This window comes from Silurus meridionalis, chromosome 1, assembly GCF_014805685.1.
Source record: "Silurus meridionalis isolate SWU-2019-XX chromosome 1, ASM1480568v1, whole genome shotgun sequence".
Lineage (NCBI taxonomy): Eukaryota > Metazoa > Chordata > Actinopteri > Siluriformes > Siluridae > Silurus > Silurus meridionalis.
The window spans coordinates 9,382,454-9,402,717 of record NC_060884.1 but is presented as its reverse complement, the minus strand read 5'-3'; the positions used below and the strand labels follow the sequence as shown (position 1 = coordinate 9,402,717).

At 36.8% G+C, this 20,264-nt stretch overlaps 1 protein-coding gene across 1 annotated transcript in view; it reads right to left on the bottom strand.

Annotated features, from left to right (window-relative positions):
- The window catches only part of LOC124393121 (charged multivesicular body protein 4b), a 43,968-nt gene that overhangs the window by 8,520 nt on the left and 15,184 nt on the right, over positions 1–20,264 (bottom strand). Inside the window, exon 2 of the mRNA XM_046860486.1 lies at positions 3,390–3,567. Coding sequence (XP_046716442.1) covers positions 3,390–3,567 — 178 coding nt within the window. The remainder of the gene's footprint in view (positions 1–3,389; positions 3,568–20,264) is intronic.

Below are 20,264 nucleotides of genomic sequence, written 5' to 3'. Positions count from 1 at the left end.
TTAAAACAATTTGTTTACAAATTATTAGCATTTTGTTTTAGTTGAGTTATTAAAGCTCTGCAAATACTGCATGATCGTGTGTTAATTTGATGTGTTGTCATTTCCTTTAAATATACACTCTAAATAACAATAGTTATATTTTGAATTTAGGAGAAACATTGTCAGCAGTTCACAAAAAAATCAAACGAAACTGTTTATCTCACCAATGCATGTACCTGTAAGAAAAAACATAAGAAACTGATTATTTTGCAGTGGTCTCTTTTTTTCCCCCCAGAGCTGTATATATTATGTATGGGGCGTAACGATACATAAAATTCACAGTTCGGTTCAATTTCTGTATAGTTAGGGGGAAGAAATGCAAAACATAAAATTGCTTGCCATGTTTTATTCATGCAGTTTATTACTAGAATTAACATTTGTGAACAACAGTTTGCAATAAAGTGCCTGCTTGGTTAAATAATATATATACAAATAAAATAGAATAACCCATTATATATATATATATATATATATATATATATATATATATATATATATATATATATATATACACACACACACACACACACACACACACACACACACACACACACACACACTGACTCTGCAAGATGGTGGGCCGTTCTAAAGTGACTGAAAGCCGCCAGCAGCAGGTTGTCCAGATGAAGGCCAAAGGGATGACCCTATCAGCCATAGCAAGACAAGTTGGTCGATCCAAATCTGTGATTTCAAGAATATTGAATCTTTACAACATCACAAACTTATTCAAGTCCGCCAAGAAGGCTGCTCGTCCACGGAAGACAAATACAAGAGAGGACAGGATACTGCAGAGGATCTCAATGGGCAATCATTTCCACACTGCAGCTGGAATTGCTCACCAATTCAGCACTGAACAGGGTAAGGATCTGTCTAGTCATACAGTGTCTCGATGTTTAAGAGCATTTGGACTGAAAGCCCACTCTGCAGTGACCAAACCTCTCATTAGCAGAAAGAATCAAAAGGCTAGACTAAGCATGTTGTGTGGTTAGAGGAGAACTGGTACAAAGTTCACTTCAGTGATAAAAGCAAGTTTAATTTATTTGGGTCCAATGGGAAACATTATGTTCCGCGACCAACTGGAGAAAGACTGAAACCAAAGTGTGTAAAGAAGTCAGTGAAAAGTGGAGGAGGAAGTGTCATGGTTTCTTCTTCAACAACAGATGGGTCCTTCCATGCGTTCACCACCCAATCAGTCCGCAGCGTTCGTGCAGGACAACGCTCCATGTCACACAGCAAAATGGGTAAAGCAGTTCCTTGAAACTGAAAACATTGAAATAATGACATGGCCTGCCCAGAGTCCTGATCTCAACCCAATAAAGAACCTCTGGAAAATCCTTGGCGACAAAGAAACCCACTACTGTCACCGAACTGTGGAGGAGACTGGAAGAAGAGTGGACCAAAATCACACCAGAGCAGTGTGAGAGACTAGTGCTGTCCTGTGGCCGCAGATGTGCTGAAGTCATTCAGAGCAGAGGCCTGTACACTTCCTACTAATTGCTGACTATTGTAACCTTCAGAAAATTTTGTTGTAATCTTTTTCCATGCTACAGTCATTGTTGTTCTCTAATTTTGATCAGTGTGTTTTCTGCAAAATAATTTTTTTTTTTATGCCTTAGTTAATTTGTGGAAAAGGTGTTCTGGTAGCATGGTATAGACGCGACAAAAACTCCTTCAACTGTTGAGCAGTGAAGATTACATTATTACAGAATTGTTCAATTGTTTATAAATTGTTCTCTAATTTTGATCGCCAGTGTATATAAAATAAAATGAGAACTTCTAAGATTATAAAGACCAAAATAAATATATACATTGACAGATTATAAAACAGATGATGAGCAGTCCCTGAAAGGAAAAAACATGCCTCACATATCCTCGTTATCTTCTTAAGACAAGGGAGTGTCAAATATTTGCTTTTTATATATGTAATGCAAGATTTAGTAGATTTGCTGTTAGAATAACGTAGTTTTTTTCCCATCCAGTTACAAGAGCATCTTAGAGGACAGGTGGGAAGGCCAGTAGGAATCCCAATTATTTTCAAAGCTGTTTATTGTATAGAGGTCAGTGCTCTGTGCAGACCACTTATGTTCTTTTACCCTTGGCAAAAAAAGTCTTTATAGGACCTTGCTATGTGCATAAAGGGCACAGCTGGAATAGGCCCTTTAGTTCCAGGAAGGCTACAGCATACAAAGACATCCTATTCAAATGTGTGGATCCATTTGAGGAAGAACCACATCTGTGTGTGATGATGATAAGGTGGTCAAAAACACAATACAATGTACATTAACATAACATAGATTACATGACAATATTTGAAAGTGCTCATTAGTGCTGGTTATCTTTTTCAGTCACAATGTTCATCCAATAAAAGATATAATTATACATTGGAACCCGGTTATGTCGATGTCCTAGGGGGTTGCCAAAAAGCATAGAGATAACCGATGATCGAGATAAACGAAAATCAATATGGCGGCAATATATTAACGTGCCCCCTTCAGCGTGTCAGGTGCTTTCTCGGCTGCTTTCTCTGATGCTCCCGGCTTCAATCGCGCACATATGGTGCTCGTTTAGCACTTATCACCAGCTCCTATTTAAACTTCCACACTCTCACCGTCCGTTATTGTTGGTATATGTTGGTTCACGGTGGTCGTTGTTATCGCTCATGCGTATCCCGGTACGTGCCTTCCCACCGGCACTCTCTCAACGGCTGCGCTTTTCTTCCCAAAGCGCACCGCGGATTCCCCCCCCGATCCTGCCGTTGTTAATTCTATGCTTTTGCTGCTCATCCCACGTTCCGCGCTACGCTCCTACCAAGCGCGGCTTTCGCCTCCTGTTCATTGCATAACATTTAACAACAAAAGGCATATGTGCACTAACTAACAGCAGAGATTCACCAGTATAAAATACAACACCTGTAGCAGCTGTAAGGCTTGATTTTTCCGCCACGTTCGCGAGTTCTTCTGCGGCTGCACAGTGCCGATCGACATACCTGACGTTAAGTGGCAAATTTTTCCCCCCTTGTGCCCGAGATATTAGGGTTCGGCGACATAAAAAAGTCGACATAACCATTAAAAAATGTAATGGTAGAATTTGGCGGTTCCACTTCAAAAACGTCGACTTAATAGGGTTGTCGAGTTAACCGAGGTCGAGATAAGTGGGTTCCACTGTATATAAGAACAGGGTTCTAATTTATTATAACAATATCATATAAAGTAGATTTGGTCCTGTATTTGTTTCACGATGTATCAGAAAATGCACCTCAACAAAGATAGAAACCTAACAGGTACGAAAATGCTGTAATACAATTTACAAAGTAACATTTAAAACAGAACAGTAGAAGGTCAATCACGCACATGTTATCATGAGCAGCTTTCATGGCCTTAGCAGCAAAGCCCATGTTCTTGATGACCTCAGTGTTAGTGTTGGCATTCTCCAGCGCCTCCCTCTGGAACTCAATGGTGGACAACGTTCCATCAATTTGAGCCAACTGCTTCTCATATCTCTTCTTCCGCTTCAATGCTTGTAGTGCAGCTGTTTTAAACAAAAGAGCGCAACTGTTAGCATTACAGTTAAGGTACCTCTCTGTGTGGCACTTGAATGAGGCAGTTTCATTCTATTCCATTTTTTTACGCTAAATCAAAACACGTCATAAAGCTTCTTTGAATAGCCCATTATCCATTCAGTTAGATGTGCAGAAATGGAATGTAATGCTTAATGGTGCTACTCACATCAGGTTTAATGCTTGGGTATTTTGACAAAACAACAATAAAAACAGGACAGTCTAATAGGCTTGAGTGACCATGTAAACTGTCAAAGTTGCCACCACTGTCACTACACTGAAGAACAACAGCCAAATATACACAATGCATGTGTGTATATATTAGGCAATTACAGCCTCATTCAAAATGGTTACAAGCGAGCTAACGTCAGCATTGTGTTTTTGATTAATATTAATTACCGGTTAGCAAAAAAGAAATAAGATCTAGAATTAGCACAACATATGGTAAGAGTAATGTAAATACTGGCCACAAGGCTGGCAGCCAACTACTAAAAGTAAACTGAATCAATAAAATCTAGTGCAAAATCTGTAGGTAAAGTAGATTTTTTTTTTTAAGTTGCATTCAATAGAATATTATATAGAATATAACACTGTTTATTTAAAAAAAAAAAAGTAAAAAAAAAAAAGAAAAAGAAAAAAGAGAAAAACAGGGTAGACCTACATTTGAAAAGTGTATAGCACTAAGACAAGCTGGTGGTTATGGGGTGTGTTTCTAGGCCACTGAACAAATCAATAAAAAAATCTGAACACATGTTTTTGGTGTATGGAATCAGTCACAGGAATGAATCACCACCAATTACCCATCTTTTACTCAACAGCTTCACTGAAAGAAACTAAAAGCATACATTTTACAGATTTCTCACTGCCTTTTTACTCAAACCTTTTGTTTAAATCTGAAAAACACAAAATTATATATTAAGTGGCAATACCTTATTGTAATGAATACATATTGGAGGGTAATTAAAGTATTTTTCATAGATCAATAAAATTATAATTAGGCACTTCAATAAACAGTACAAATGATTTACAATTTATGTATGGCTCATAATTCAGTATCTTCTGTGTGAAACTGACTAATAAATATATAAATTCTGAAAAATTATAAACTGTAATATGCAAAAAACTAAACATGAAACGTTTTTAGTGACCACCAGGACCTAGTGAAAGAAACTGACAGAACTGGTGGAGCTTGCAACACACACCCACACATAGAAAATGATCGCAACATTGAAAAAGGTTGTCATTTAGCGATGGACCTTTTTATCGTAAAAGTACCCCTTCAATGATATGCCTGTAAACGAACAAATAAAGGTTAAATAATAAACTGCTAAAGAAGGGGGGAAAAAAATCAAGAAGCCATAATGGGCTAGACCTCAACCATATTTCAATGCTGTAGCAGGATCTTAAGAAAGTTGTGCAAAAATAAATTGCCTTAAATATTTATAAACTCAATATAATAAAAAAAAGTGGTGCAAACATTCTCCAAAACAATGCAAAAAACTGATACTCCAGCAACAAATAAATAGGTACCTACACAATACCTTTTGTGTGTAGATTAAGTTTGAAGGAACTTTTACGTGTCTGAATTTTATATATGAAAAAATTATATATATATATATATATATATATATATATATATATATATATATATATATATATATATATATTTTTTTTTTTTTTTTTTTTTTTCTCTTTCTTTTTTTTATATTATATATGTACTTTTTCTTTGCACAATAGATTTCCAATTATATATTAACACAAGTGTTCGTGAATAAAGTTACATTGATAGTGCATAATCTGTTTAACAGCCTAATTTTAAGAGATAGTAAGAGATAGTAAAAGATTTTCTCCAGTCAGCTTACTCAGCTTCCATTCTTGTCACAAGCAGCTGCTTATAGTTATATACCAAGTATCACTAAAGACCAACTATGTCCAAGGATTCACACTATTCACAATGACTCACAAATGTTGCCAACTTCCTCTACTTTGTGTACTGCCATTGTTTTTGATGGTCATTTAAAAAATAAGGATGGGACAACAAAAGGATGGAATTTTTTATATGATTATTTATTGATTTATTTGCAAATAACAATAAAATATTGATTTATGAAATTTGCAGGTCACTGCATTGTTTTTATTTACACATTATACAGCATCCTGTAATTGGGGTTGTACGAAGAAGGGGCCCCAGGAGACCCCATGAGAAGCAAAGATTTCAAAGACTTCAAAGATTTTTCACATATGCGCTAACAGAACGGTCACAATATCTCACTATGTGAGTAAGACTCCAAAGCATTGGACCAACCAATTGACGAAGCAGACCTGACTGCAGCTATTAATTGTGAGTGGTGGGAAAGCGCTGAGCCCCTTTGGTCTGCCTATAGATATATATAAAATCTTCTACAACAAACTGATAACGCCAATGATTGATATGTTAAATTAAATGAAATGCAGACACTAAGATAATTGCTAGTCTTAGCTAGTAGACATGATAAATATTTACCATCATTGATCGAACCTGATAAAAACGGCTTTGTAAAAGGTAGACAAGCTTTTCAAAATATACACTATATGTTAAAGGTCATACACTTATTTATAAAAAAAAAAAAAGAGGCCCCTGATACTTCTTTACTCTCCCCAGAAGCCGAAAAGATTTAAAAATGTCATATTCAAACCTGATGGCAGAGATTGACTAATAAGATAATCTTTAAATCATTTAACTTTCTCAAGGCACACGCCAGGGATGCCCCCCCGTCACCGCTCCTTTTTACATTGGCTATTAAACATTTAGTTAGTGCAGTACAAAGAAATAAATATATCAGAGATTACAATAAATGGTTTTAAAAATAAATGAGCTTTATATGCTGATTACATTATATTGTTCCTATCCAATTTATGTACATTAATACCATGTTTATTGAGTTTAATTAAAACATTTGGATCTTTTTCAGGGAATAAAATAAATAAGTCCAAATCTATGATTTTATTTCTTAAAGAATCGGAATGTCTTACACCCCCCAGCCAAACTCCATTTAAAAATGCTCATGAAGGTTTTCAGTGTCTTGGCATTAAAATTACCCCAGACATATAATTTGGCCACCAGTAATTATAATTACACAACTAAATTAATCACTGAGTCAATTAATATTTTATTAATATTATATAATCTACATATATTTAATTAAATTGAGATGCATCACCATTCTCCTTTATTGCTGGATCTATCCCCTTTAGAAAAACTTTAAGCCACTTCAATTGGGTAGGCAAGTTTCTTTATTTTAAAGACTAATCTCGACTAACTGCAGGGAAAATACACAAGATAAACATTTGGCATGGTGTCGAGATATAAATGAAAATATAACAGAAGATGAGTGGCATATTATCTGCCTAAAGGCCCAAACCCAGACAATTAATATGAGGTTTAAACTTCTGCAATATAAGTGGATTATGAGAGTATACATTACTCTGGAATTAGTACACAAATTTAACCCCAACATTCCTGACCAATGTATAAATTGCAATCTAGAGATAGGAATTACAGGTGCATCTCAATAAATTAGAAAGTTGTGGAAAAGTTCATTTATTTCAGTAATTCAATTCAAATTGTGAAACTCATTAAATAAACTCAATGCCTTAAAGTCTTTGGTTCTTTAAATTGTGATGAGTTTGGCTCACATTTAACAAAAACCTACCAATTCACAATTAATCTTAACAAATTCGAATACTTCAGAAGACCAATAACAAAAAAACATTTTTAGTGACTTGCTGGCCTTCTAGAAAGTATGTTCATGTACTGTATATGTACTTAAATCTTGGTAGGGGCTCCTTTTACTTGAATTACTGCCTCAATTTGGCATGGAATAGAGGTGATCAGTCTCTGGCACTGCTGAGGTGGTATGGAAGCCCGGGTTTCTTTGACAGTGGCCTTCAGCTCATCTGCATTTTTTGGTCTCTTGTTTCTCAATTCCCTGTTGACAATACCCAATGGATTCTCTATGGTGTTCAGGTCTGGTGAGTTTGATAGCCAGTCAAGCACAACACCACCATGGTCATTTAACCAACTTTTGGTGCTTTTGGCAGTGTGGGCAGGTGCCAAATCCTGCTGGAAAATGAAATCAGCATCTTCAAAAAGCTTGTCAGCAGAAGGAATCATGAAGTGCTTTATATTTCTTAATAAAAGGATGCAGTGACTTTGGTTTTCAAAAAACACAGTGGACCAACACCAGCAGATAACATTCCACCCAAATCATGACAGCCTGTGGAAACTTAACACTGGACTTTAAGCAACTTGGGCTATGAGCTTCTCCACCCTTTCTCCAGACTCTAGGACCTTGGTTTCCAAATGAAATACAAAACTCTCTCTCTCATCTGAAAAGAGGACTTTGGACCACAGGGCAACAGTCCAGTTCTTCTCTTTAGCCAAGGTAAGACACCTCTGAGATTGTCTGTGGTTCAGTAGTGGCTTAACAAGAGGTATATAACAACTGTAGCCAAATTCCTTGACACATCTGTGTGTGGTGGCTCTTGATGCCTTGACCCCAGCCTCAGTCCATTCCTTTTGAAGTTCACCCAGATTCTTGAAACGATTTTGCTTGACAAGCCTCTCAAAGCTCTCTTTATAGTGGTTGTGTCTATTCTAGATTCAGTAGGGGTTAAACAGAACTTAAAATGAGAAGGTATCAAAAAGGTTTCGATACAAGCACGGTTTACAAAAAAGTTTTTCATTTATCTATATTAACACACGATCACGTTCATAATAGTCCCCTTGCACAGCAATGCAGTGCTCCCAGCGTGTCCTGGAAGTCTTCTTTTCAAAGAGTGTCAAGCATCTTCTGGATTCTTGCTGGGTCTCCAAAATGGAGTTAAAAATCGCAACCTTTGTGCTGGATCTTCATCTTCAAGAATAGAGCCAAGTCGGCAGAAGCCAAATCTGGCGAGCAGGGTGGTGCGGAAGTGAGATCATGTGGACTGTTCTCCGACGATCATCATGCACAAGTTGATGTTCTTCCACTCTTGAAGCATGCATGACACTCAAAACATCTCAAATGGGTCATTGCAGCATCGCTGTATGTCAAATGTCTCTGTGGCAGATTTGCCCAGTTTTACACAGAATTTGATGTTTGCTCTTTGTTCTAACTTGCTGTCCATGATTAAATAGCACACCTGGTCACAATAACACTTTTAGTCTGGAAACATTTTGATACCACCTTGTGGGACCCACTCATAACAACTGCCACAATCTGGATCTAATACAAAGTTTCAGAATAAATGTAGAAAATCTAGTCACACTTGCTCAGTCTAAATCAATGTCAAATCATTACATAATAACATTTTAAATGTGCTTTAAATGTGCTTAGTCCACTTTATATTCTAAGTTCCAAAAAAAAGGTTGTAGCACAACAGGTATGCTCATACCTGCATAGAATAACAGTAAAGTTGATCACTTCTCAAATGATCACAGAGACAGCACTGGTTAAAGTGGTAGATGGTCTACAATTCGGCTTGATAGACTTGATAGAAAATGTTGGAATTACTATGTAACCATTAAGCTTGCTTGATCCTAGTACAAGTATCTAGAAGTAAGTATATCTTATTAGAGTTACATAAGAACATAAGCTTCCACTATCTAAGCTGGCATCTCACATCTGGCTTTGCTAAAAATTACAACTTGGTGTAATTAACATAACAGTTTAAGCTAATTTATACGCTTATAAAAACTGTTAACCAGAAGCACCATATACAACTATGAGATGGCCCTAAAACAAAACTTTCATTCAGACTACAATCATTCAAACAAGGCATGAGCCTGGAGTTGGCAGTTCCCGCAACTCCCGTAACATCATGTCCTAGTCGATTAATGAGAAGAGTATAATCACTGGTATTCAAAGCTGCATTAAGATAATGCAACAGATACAAGAATACACAATACTAGTCAGATTGCAGTAGAAGATTATTTACCTCTTTGATCAGTGCTGCCTTGTGCTGTGATGAGACCTAAATCATCATTAACACATTTCATGAAAATTACCCCTATGTAGGTTTGAGCATAAACATAACCACAAACTTTCTTGGATCTTGAAGTTAAGAGAAGTTTAATATTGGGCTACAGATAGACAGCTAAAATTGGTCAAGGTCAGGTTCTTTTAATTAGAGGTTTGATAACTAATAACTGTTTCCAGGATGTATGGAAAATAGACAAACCTTTGACTGCTTTTGGTATTATCGATATGCAGGTTAGGGATAAAATACACATGATGGTTTTTTTTTTAAAGAGGAAAAAAAAGATAGCTGTAGATGTTCTTCTTATAGCCTAAAGACTAGGATAGGACATTCTTGGGAACTGCAAATGGCAAAGAAAGTTTTGCATTCCATGCTCCATTAATGTACAGTTGACAACTTCACAATAGACTTTAAGTTAAAACTATAATGCATTCAGAAATGAACTCTGATTTACAAACTTATGTTCCTGTTTACAGACCTGCAGTTTTTGACTATTCAATATACCTGTAGAGAAGATTCCTATAAGGTTTCTTGACATTGTCTTATAACTTATATCCAGAATTCAATATAGAATATATTTATGCAAATCTTTATTGTAACAATATACTGTATTAATGATAATAATAATTATAGATACAATAGTATAATAATCTGTAGAATACCTCTGACATCACAGTGCACCGTTCTCCATCAAGAGTATAAAAGGCCAGAACACTGAGCATCAGTTGTCATTTGACATCACACAATCTACCGAACAGCAGCTAGCAATTGGCAGCAAGAATCACACACGATCAATTCTAAACCCAGTAAAGTTTGAGTGTTCTGAATCCTGTACCGTGTTTTTACTGACATGCTGTGGTGAGTACAATCTCCTGATCAGCGCACACCAGATAGTGAAATCCCTTACAATTGGTCCTTCCAGCTAGATAGGAAACCTTCCTAACATTTTGTCCTTCGAGTAGGAAAAGTGTGCTTACCACAGAATTAGGATGTCAGAGCAACCTTCCTAAATGCCTGCGCCCACAACGCAGAACTCAGCCCCCATCCCATCTTAAAGACTATGAGGTGCAATACCCTACACAGCGTTCACATGGACAAGAAGAGGAGACACAGCAAAACACAATACGAGATTAATCTAGTGTGTTACCCCCCGATTATAGTGAATCTCTTCCTTTAAGTTCACATGCTGATGACATTGACGCAATTGCTGGAGCTACTAGCGCTCCGCATTCGGATGTTAACCTACATCCAGATAGACCATACTCACCTTATAACAGCTATTGAGCCTGTATGCCTAGGGCCCCCTGGAGGTCCAGCAGCTATCAGAACTAAACTTGGTTGGACATTACAAGGCCCGACACGCTTTCTGCAGCTACAGCCTAAGCAATGTTTACATATCTCCATCACTCCTCAAATGGAAAAGCTTCCCCGGAACATAGAGAGACTTTGGCAAGGTGATACTATTCCACATAGGAACGAGAAATTAGTCAAAGCAGGATCGAGTGGCAGTGGATTTACTACAAACCAGAACAACCAGGGTGATGGTAGATGGAATGAATCGCAACCCCCGCTGTTAAGAAACGCTAACATACCACAACTCTGTACTTCTATGGACTCTCTTATGCCCAACTTAAAAAGCATAAAGCGGCGGTTAGCGAAGGATTCCGCGAAGGCAGTTACATATAACAAAGAGATTAGGAAACTAGAGCTTGTTACACCAAACAGATGGAGTCAAGGCCCACCAAGGCTGAAATGCGCTACCTAACTTTAAAATGTTCACAGTTCCTGATAAAAGTGGACTACATACAAAATTTAAATATCTCTAAGAAGAAGACACTTTGAGCTTTACTGTCCATTATTCACTGTTAATATTGTTCAAAAAAAAATAAGTTATAGATGATTAAATACTGTAGAAAAAAGAATCCTTAAATAATTTTTTTTCCTTCATATATAAATACATGAAATCAGTCCTGGAGCAATCCAGAAAAGTAATGGGTAAAAAGCCACATGTCTCATGGGTTTATATTTTAAATTGAATAAAGAGATCATAAAAAATCCTACAAACATTTATCTGAGATTATGTCTGATCCTTTTCTCCCTCCCCCTGTTTGAGAGACACCTGCTAAACTCGGGTGATCTTTCATACTCTATTCATACAGTCTGCATATTAATGAATTGCTGACCATTAAAGGCTTTTGTTCTACATGTTTAGGGATATTGATGTTGAGTTGGCATTCATATTGATGGCCAGGAAGCCAGACAAGCTATTGTTTTACAGCCATGGCCATTCATATTGATGTCTGGCCATTCCAATCTCAACAATACACACACACAAACTTACTTTTCAAGCTTTTTTCCTATAAAAACAAACAGTTAATAAAACCAATAAAATCGTATAAAGCTATAAAGGGGGATTTATGGTAACTTACAGATGCAGATTTCCAAGTCTCTGTTACTCCGCCCCAAAAATATTTTCCACATCGCTGCTTTTTTTGCAAATCTCTGATAAAACAACTTTTTTGTTTGTCTATTTTTTTCCTTGTTTTCTTAGTTTTTTTTGTAAACAAAGTCCAGTTAGCATGAGCTATAAACAGCTGTTTGTGTTGACCTGAGAGCTGCATCACTTCCTGGTTTGTGTGCACGTGTGCTGCTTCAGCCACTTAGAGTTTGTAAAGAGTAATAAAACTAAGATTCACACACATGGAGAATAAAATCCTCCCATATATCGTTAGAATCCTGCACTTATTGGCTACATTTTCCATCAGTCATTTTGTTTCCATAATGCTACTGGCTGGAAAGAAAAGGTTTGAAATGAGAGGCGGCGCATAAAAAAACATGACACCTGCAGAGAGAGTAGAGACTCAACCAAAGATTTCACCTCTTTTACTTTTTTAATATTATTATTTTACTTTTTTTGTGGTCTCAACCATTTTGTAACACTATATTCTACCAGCCATATTAGGTTTTTGTCACCAAGATGTCGTTTTTTATGTGAAAGTTATTCGGAAATATATAAACACAAACACCAGCCGAAGTTCTGTGACGTAAACAAAGGAATAAACATCTAAATTACAACACTGTTGTTTGTTTGGAGCAGAAATGCTTACACGGCATGTTGTTCACTGGACCCTTATCTTTCCTAATAAACCGGGATTAGCAGCAGTGGATGTTTGTGACTCATTATTAAAATAATAATGTAAGTAGTGTGGTTTTTTTATGCATGTTGTTGTTGTGTACTGCTTACACACATTTACGTTTTTTCATTTTCATTGAAAAACAGAGATCTGAAATCACTGCTTGAGACTTAGAGCTTTAGAATGATGTAGAGTTAGTCATGGTTACTCTTCTCCCTTTTTATTTAATCTATTGCTAAACATTAACACCTGAGAACAATTGGCTATTAGTTGCGCTCACGCAACACAGAAGCCTAAGAGATTAAATCAATCTAGTTCATCTACAGCTAAGGACTACGTGACAGCAGAACATCTGTTCCATAACATCCAACAAGAGGAATACGAACAACTAAAGTCTGGTAAGCCTGTATCCACTACAAGCAGATTACTCACTTTAGCCCCAAAGTTTGACAAAGCCAGTCCGCTTATGTGGATTGGAGGGCGTCTACGCTGTGCCGAACTGCAGACAGTTCACCCCATTATCCTAGATCCTCATCATCGAGCAATCAAACTACTCATTCAGGACTATGACAGTAAACTGTGTCACCCAGGACCAGTCATGAAGTAATTTTAAAATCCCAACATAACGGCATGGAATGTCGTAAGTGGAAGGCTAAACCTGAGACCCCTAAAATGGCTGATCTTCCTCCAGCATGCTTGAGACTCCACAAACCACCCTTTTACAGTACTGGTATGGACTGTTTTGGTCCTTCCCAATTCAAAATAGGCAGAAGCCTGGAGAAAGGATAGGGAATAATTTTTAAGTGTCTCACAACTCGATGTGTACACAATTAACTTCTCACAGCTATAGACACTGATTCCTTCCTCATGGCTCTAAGGAGATTTATAGCACGAAGAGGCAACCTCTCAGAACTGTTATCAGACCAGGGCACTAATTTCCAGGGTGGAGAGAGAGTTTAGAGATGCCTTAAGGAATTGCAACCAGGAACTTCAACAAAATCTCGCCAAACAAAAGATTGAATTTCGGTTCAACCCTCCTAATGCCCCTCACTTTGGTAGCAGGTGGGAAAGGGAGATCCGAGCTCTTAAAAATGCCCTCCGTACAGTAGTAGGTGCACAAACAGTAACAGAAGTAGATCTTCAAACAGTACTCATCAAGATAGAGGGAATTCTCAATAGAAAACCTCTAGGTTATGTCTCCTCCAATGTAGCAAACTTAGACCCAATTATCCCAAATTTACCTCGTGATAAACTCTGCCGATTAATCCATAGGATTCCATGTAGATGGAGACAAAGTCAAGTTCTCACTGATCATTTTTGGGCAAGCTTTGTGAGACACTACTTACCCAATCTCCAGCTACGACACAAATGGCAAAGATTTTTAAGAATAATTACAATTTTTATTGCTGAAATTGCCTACAAAAATATCTGTAAAAACTAAATCCATTTAGTGCATTGAATTGCCATATTTCATCAAAATATAAATACATATTTATAAATGTTTAAAAAGTCTGAAAAATTTATTTCCGATTACTCAAAAAGATAAAATAAAATAAGCAAACGCACTGTGCTTTCTTTATGTTTTAGTTTGAAATGATTCCAAACTTTCGAAACTTTGTCTCTTTCTTTAGCCTGAATCCTATGGAAGCCCGTTTCCACCACATAAAAAAAGGTTTGCCTAATGATGACTTTTTTGCTCGCAATTCCGAGTTCATTCGACTTAATTCTGACTTTTTTTTTCTAAATTCTGACCTTTTTGTTATCTTGTAAACATCTGTAAGACTTCGTCTGTCTTGTTCTTGATTCTTTTGACTGTATCCCATTTCATTTTCAATGTGAAAAGCCTTTCTGGCACTACAGAGGGGGTGATGCTGCCCAATTTGCTTAAAAACCTCAGAATTATGAGCAACAATTTTTGGAATTGCGATACAAAAAAGTCAGAATTGCGAGGGTTTTTTTTTTTTTGCCAATTGGTCAGCATACTCCCTTTGTTGTGCCAGAAAGCTTTACACATTGAAAATAAAATGGGCTACAATCAATAGAAGTGCATAGTATCAAACTAAGCCTCTGATCTCTGGAGAGAACTCTATAAAATTTAATATTTATAGGTTAGACATTTGTGATAAATTGTGATTAAATATTTTAATCGAATGACAGCCCATTATATATATATATATATATATATATATATATATATATATATATATATATATATATATATATATATATATATATATATATATATATATATATTAGGATGCACCAAATATTGGGCCACCGAAAATCTTAGGCCAAAAAGTGCATTTTCGGTTTTCGTCCGAAAGACTTTGATCACCGAAAAAACACGTCCGAAACAGTTTGTTGTGATGACGCAAACAGAAACCGCGTCCTGCACGTGCATGTCTAAAACAACATGTCTGCGGTGTGGACGTATTTCAGTATATCTGAGAAAGACCCACGGATAGCGATTTACAAAACATGTAATGCCGAAATTTTAAGAAGTTGTGCGTCTCCACGTCGGGTTTAATTTATCACCTGAAATCCAAACATCCCGATCGCTATGCTGAATATGAGAGGAACGCAAACGCACAGAAAAGCAAAACCCCTCCGAGCATGCGCACTCCGTCTGTGGGGGACGTTTTTGAAAAGGCAGGAAGTTTCCCAGTGATAGTGTTTTATTGTTGTATCTTTAAGCAGTTGCACTTGTTCTGAATGCACTTTGTTTTTATGAAAGAACATATTTAATTTTACAACCTTTCAGCAGGCCAGAGGGCCTGTACATTATTATTTAATGTACACAAGTGCATTTAAGTTAAACATTTAAGTTTGAATTTTAATTAATTTTATCCTGTGCATTGTTGCAATGTGCTATAAATAAATATTTTTAGAATTTGAAATTGATTTATTCTTCAAAACTTTAATATTAATTTATGCAATTGAAATGCCTTGATTAGTACACAAGGTTAAGGTTAGTACACAGTCATAGCCATAAATGCAATAGTAATAATAATTGGCATAATTTCTTTCGGTGTTTCGGTTTTCGCCCCCTACGGTGGCTGTCATGGTGCTTCAGGGAATGCCCTGTTCCTTCGCTCATGCGTGCCCCGCCCACATTGAGTTCATTGCAATCGGGCTTCCACCGTAAAGCACCGTGGATATTATTTATGGACTGCCTTTTGCCGGATTATCCCGATCTCTGCGGGTATTTTGTGTTGGCTCGGTAAAAGTATAAATTAACAACTTTACAAGAGTAAGAAACAAAATGATTACTGTACTTACCGCTAAATATCACTAATATTATTCACAAACAGAAGTTGCGATAGATGCTTACTCAGCGATGGTTGAAGCGGAAGCAGTTTCTTCCCCTCGTGCTGGGTTGGGCAGCGTGGGTGGCGTTCGATAACTGGAACTTTGCTCGTTCACCGGGCCGAAATTTCGTTCGGAAAACCGTTTGCTACCCAGAATGTTCGATAGCTGAGCCATTCGATAACCGGGGGACCACTGTGTGTATATGTATATGTATATGTACATATATACATTATATATATATATATATATATATATATATATATATATATATATATATATATATATATATATATGGGCTGTCATTCGATTAAAATATTTAATCGCAATTTATCACAAATTAATCTCACAGTACTAAATGTACATTCAATTAATATTTTTTACGTTTTAAATACTCTCATCAAAATTGCCATGGACTAATATAGATGCTTTATGCAAATGTATGTTTATTATTAGTGAAATTATGTTTTGACTGTTATGGTGTTTTAAATTAGATAAATCATCAGGACAACAGACAGAACCTTTGCTGTTTCCACACAAACGGTCACTGAGGTGATACTGGATAAAGATTACAAAAACAGAGAATATTTGTTTTCGGTGTGAATTTAGTTATAGACATTTTAAGCTTTATATACATATATTTATTATGTCTGTGAGGCAACTATTTACTGAGATTCATGTTGTTTTATTTATGTGTTATATGTCTGTGAAGAGAGACAGAGACGGCAAAGAGCACCCCGTCTGTTTTCTTTAACTTTCAGAAGTACAGCGTTTTGTTGTCATTATAAGTGAATACAAATACAGTGTAACCTCGATACTGGCAACCTTAACACTCACAACCTCGAAAATTCACAACATTTCATTTAGAACAGGACTAATCCAAGATGGCAGCCGAGCCACACCTATGTGTTGACCTCAGTGTTTGAGATCTCAAGATTTTAGTTTTTTAGTTTAGTTTTTTTTTTTTTTTTTTTTTTTTGTGATGTTTTATGTCTTTTTTATGTCTTTTAAACTCAAATGAGTATACTCTTGAGAAACAGGACATTCTCTTCCATACTGGGATTATTTTAATAGCGGATAAGGCTGAATTTTGAACTTAAAACCTGGACATTGACCACCTTGTAGCCCTGTTTGCTAGCCACCACCTGGATGCCCTGCTAGCAGCCTGCTGCAACTAGCCCTGCAGCTAGTTACCACCTGCATGATCTATTGCTAGCTTGCTGCTGGAATTACTGCTGCTAGCTTGCTGTCAGTAGTCCTGCTTGCTTGCTAGCCGCTTCTTGGATGCCCTGCTGCTACCCTGCTACTGGTAGCTCTGCTGCTAGCCTGCTGTTGGTAGCCTTGCTTCATAGCCTGCTGCTGGTGGCTTTGTCTGCTAGCCATCACCTGGATGTTCTGTTGTTAGCCTGTTGCTGGAGCTACTACCTGGATGCCTTGCTGCTAGCTGCCCTTGCTAGCTACCACCAGGATTCTACTACTAGCTCCACTTGCTAGCCACCTTCTGGATGCCTTGTTACTGGCCCCACTTGCTAGCCACTACCTGGATGCTCTGCTGTTTAGCCCCACTAGCTAGCCACCACCTGGATGCCCTGCTGCTAGCTTTGTTGCTGATAACCCTACTCCTAGCCTGCTACTATTAGCCTTGCTTGCAAGCTATCACCTGGAAGCTTCCCTGCTAGCCTCCATCCTATAGCCCTGACTTTTTGACTCCAAGCTACTGTTCACCCCTGTTAAGGCTGTCTTCAACTAAACCTGGTAACTTGACATCATGCATTTGTTTATACTCTTCATACCTTTACAGTCCAGCCCTATACTAGATGAATTAAATATGCCCAAAATGAGTAGTATACTGATACAGTTAATTTACGGTCATTTCTCAATTTCATTTACAAGTTATTATGAGATATACCGCCAGAAAATCAACCTGTGTAACCAAAAAAATTGTTCACAAATTAATAACACCCTGTATCTCCAGAACTTATTGTTGTTAAATGATCATTTTACTGTCTCAGATTACTCTTTTTCTCAGTTCATAGAGGACAGTGGTAATGATAAATATTACCCAGCTAAACAAAAACTACGTTGTTTGATTATGCTTTTATTGATGTTATCTGGCAATGTTCAGCCCAATCCTGGTCCTGTTCTTGGTCTTCTTAATACTTTGCAATCCTTAGCCACTCCTTTAGATTTCAAAAGCAGACATGGCCTTGGGTTTATACATTTAAACGTTAGAAGCCTAGTCCCTAAAATGGATATGATTAGGATCTGGGCTAATACAACCAATGCTGATATCATTATTATCTCTGAAACCTGGCTTAAAAAATCTGTATCTGATGAATTTATTTCTATTGAAGGTTTTAAAGTTTATAGAACTGATCGGGTTGGCAAAGGAGGTGGGGTTGCCATATATGTGAAATCCAAGTTTTTAAGCTCGTTAACCCTGTCACTAACTAAAGCTAAACAGTTTGAAATTCTGACAGTGAAAGTGAATATTTCAAAAGACGCTGATATTACAGTAGTTGGGTGCTATAGACCTCCATCTGCTTCAAAGGATGCTTTCCAATCTATATCCGAAATATTACATAAAATTAATGACTCTGAATTTATTCTTATGGGTGATATGAATTGGGACTGGCTGTCTGGGAACTCTGATTGTTTTAAAGACTTATGTAATGACTTAAATTTAGTGCAACTTATTAATGAACTGACAAGAATAAATCCCAAAGCAGAAATAAAATCTACTCTCCTAGATCTAATCGTAACAAACTCAGTTCATAAATATACCTCAACTGCCGTATTTTGTAATGACGTCAGTGACCATTGTGCAGTCGCTTGTGTAAGAAATACAAAAATCCCTAAGGTAAAACCACGCATGATCCTAAAAAGACATTTCAAAAGTTTTGAACAACAAGCTTTTCTGCATGATCTGTATCATAGTGAACTCAGCAGGGTGTCTTTGTTTTCGGATGCTGAAATGGCATGGGATTTTTTTCATTCAAATTTTATTTCCATTGTAAATAAATATGTACCAATCAAAAAGTTTAGGATCAGTGGTAAGGACAATCATTGGTTTTCAGACAGCCTATCAGAGCTAATCTGTTTGAGAAATAAAATGTGGGCACAAGCCAGATTTTCCGACTCTTCTGCTGATTGGACTGCATTTAGAACTGTAAGAAACAAGTGTACTTTGATGATTAGAAAGTCCAAATCTGAGTTTTTTTTTTAAGTCAACCACAGAAAACTTAAACAATCATTTAAAGTTTTGGAAATCAATTAAATCTTTGTCGGTGCCGTGTGACCTCAAACCTCCCAGATCAGATTCTTATTGGTTCAGATGAAATAAAAGATAAAGCAGTCATAGTCAATCAGTTTAATAAACACTTTATTCAGGCTGGATTCATATTTAATCAAACCGTAATAAATCTGTCCCATGTCCAGCCATGTCAGCATCTGAAAATGTAAATCGGGAATTGTTTAATTTTAAACCGATTTCAGTTTCAGAAGTTCATAAAGCCCTCAAAGACATTGATCACAAAACGTCAGCAGGTACAGATAATCTGGATCCCTTTCTGTTAAAAGTGGCAGCTGATATTATTGCTGAGCCCATAGCGCATATTTTTAATTTGAGTCTTCTTTCTAATTCCATTCCTAAAAGTTGGAAGGCAGCCTATGTTCTCCCTTTACATAAAGGTGGAGACCCATCAGAATTGAATAATTACCGTCCAATATCAAAACTTTCTGTTTTGTCAAAGATCTTGGAATCATTTGTGAATGTACAGTTAAAACAGTATTTGACTGACAAAAATATTTTAAATAATTTTCAGTCAGGGTTCAGAAGTGGCCATAGCACTATCACTGCTGCTACATTAGTGACAAATGATATTATTGGGGCCTTAGATAAGAAGCAACTTTCTGCTGCATTATTTGTTGATCTTTCTAAGGCATTTGATTCGTTGATCATGGATTGTTATTGACCAAACTACGTTCAATTGGTTTAAGTGAGAAGGCTGTTGCATGGTTCCAGAATTATTTGGTAGATCGTATTCAATGTGTTTATGCTGAGGGTTATAAATCTGATTTTCTTGAGATAACTAAAGGTGTCCCTCAAGGATCAATCTTAGGACCCATTCTGTTTTCAATTTTTATAAATGATTTGGATAGAGATGTTCAAGCCAAATTACATTTATATGCTGATGATACAGTGGTTTACACCCAGGCTTCCACCATTT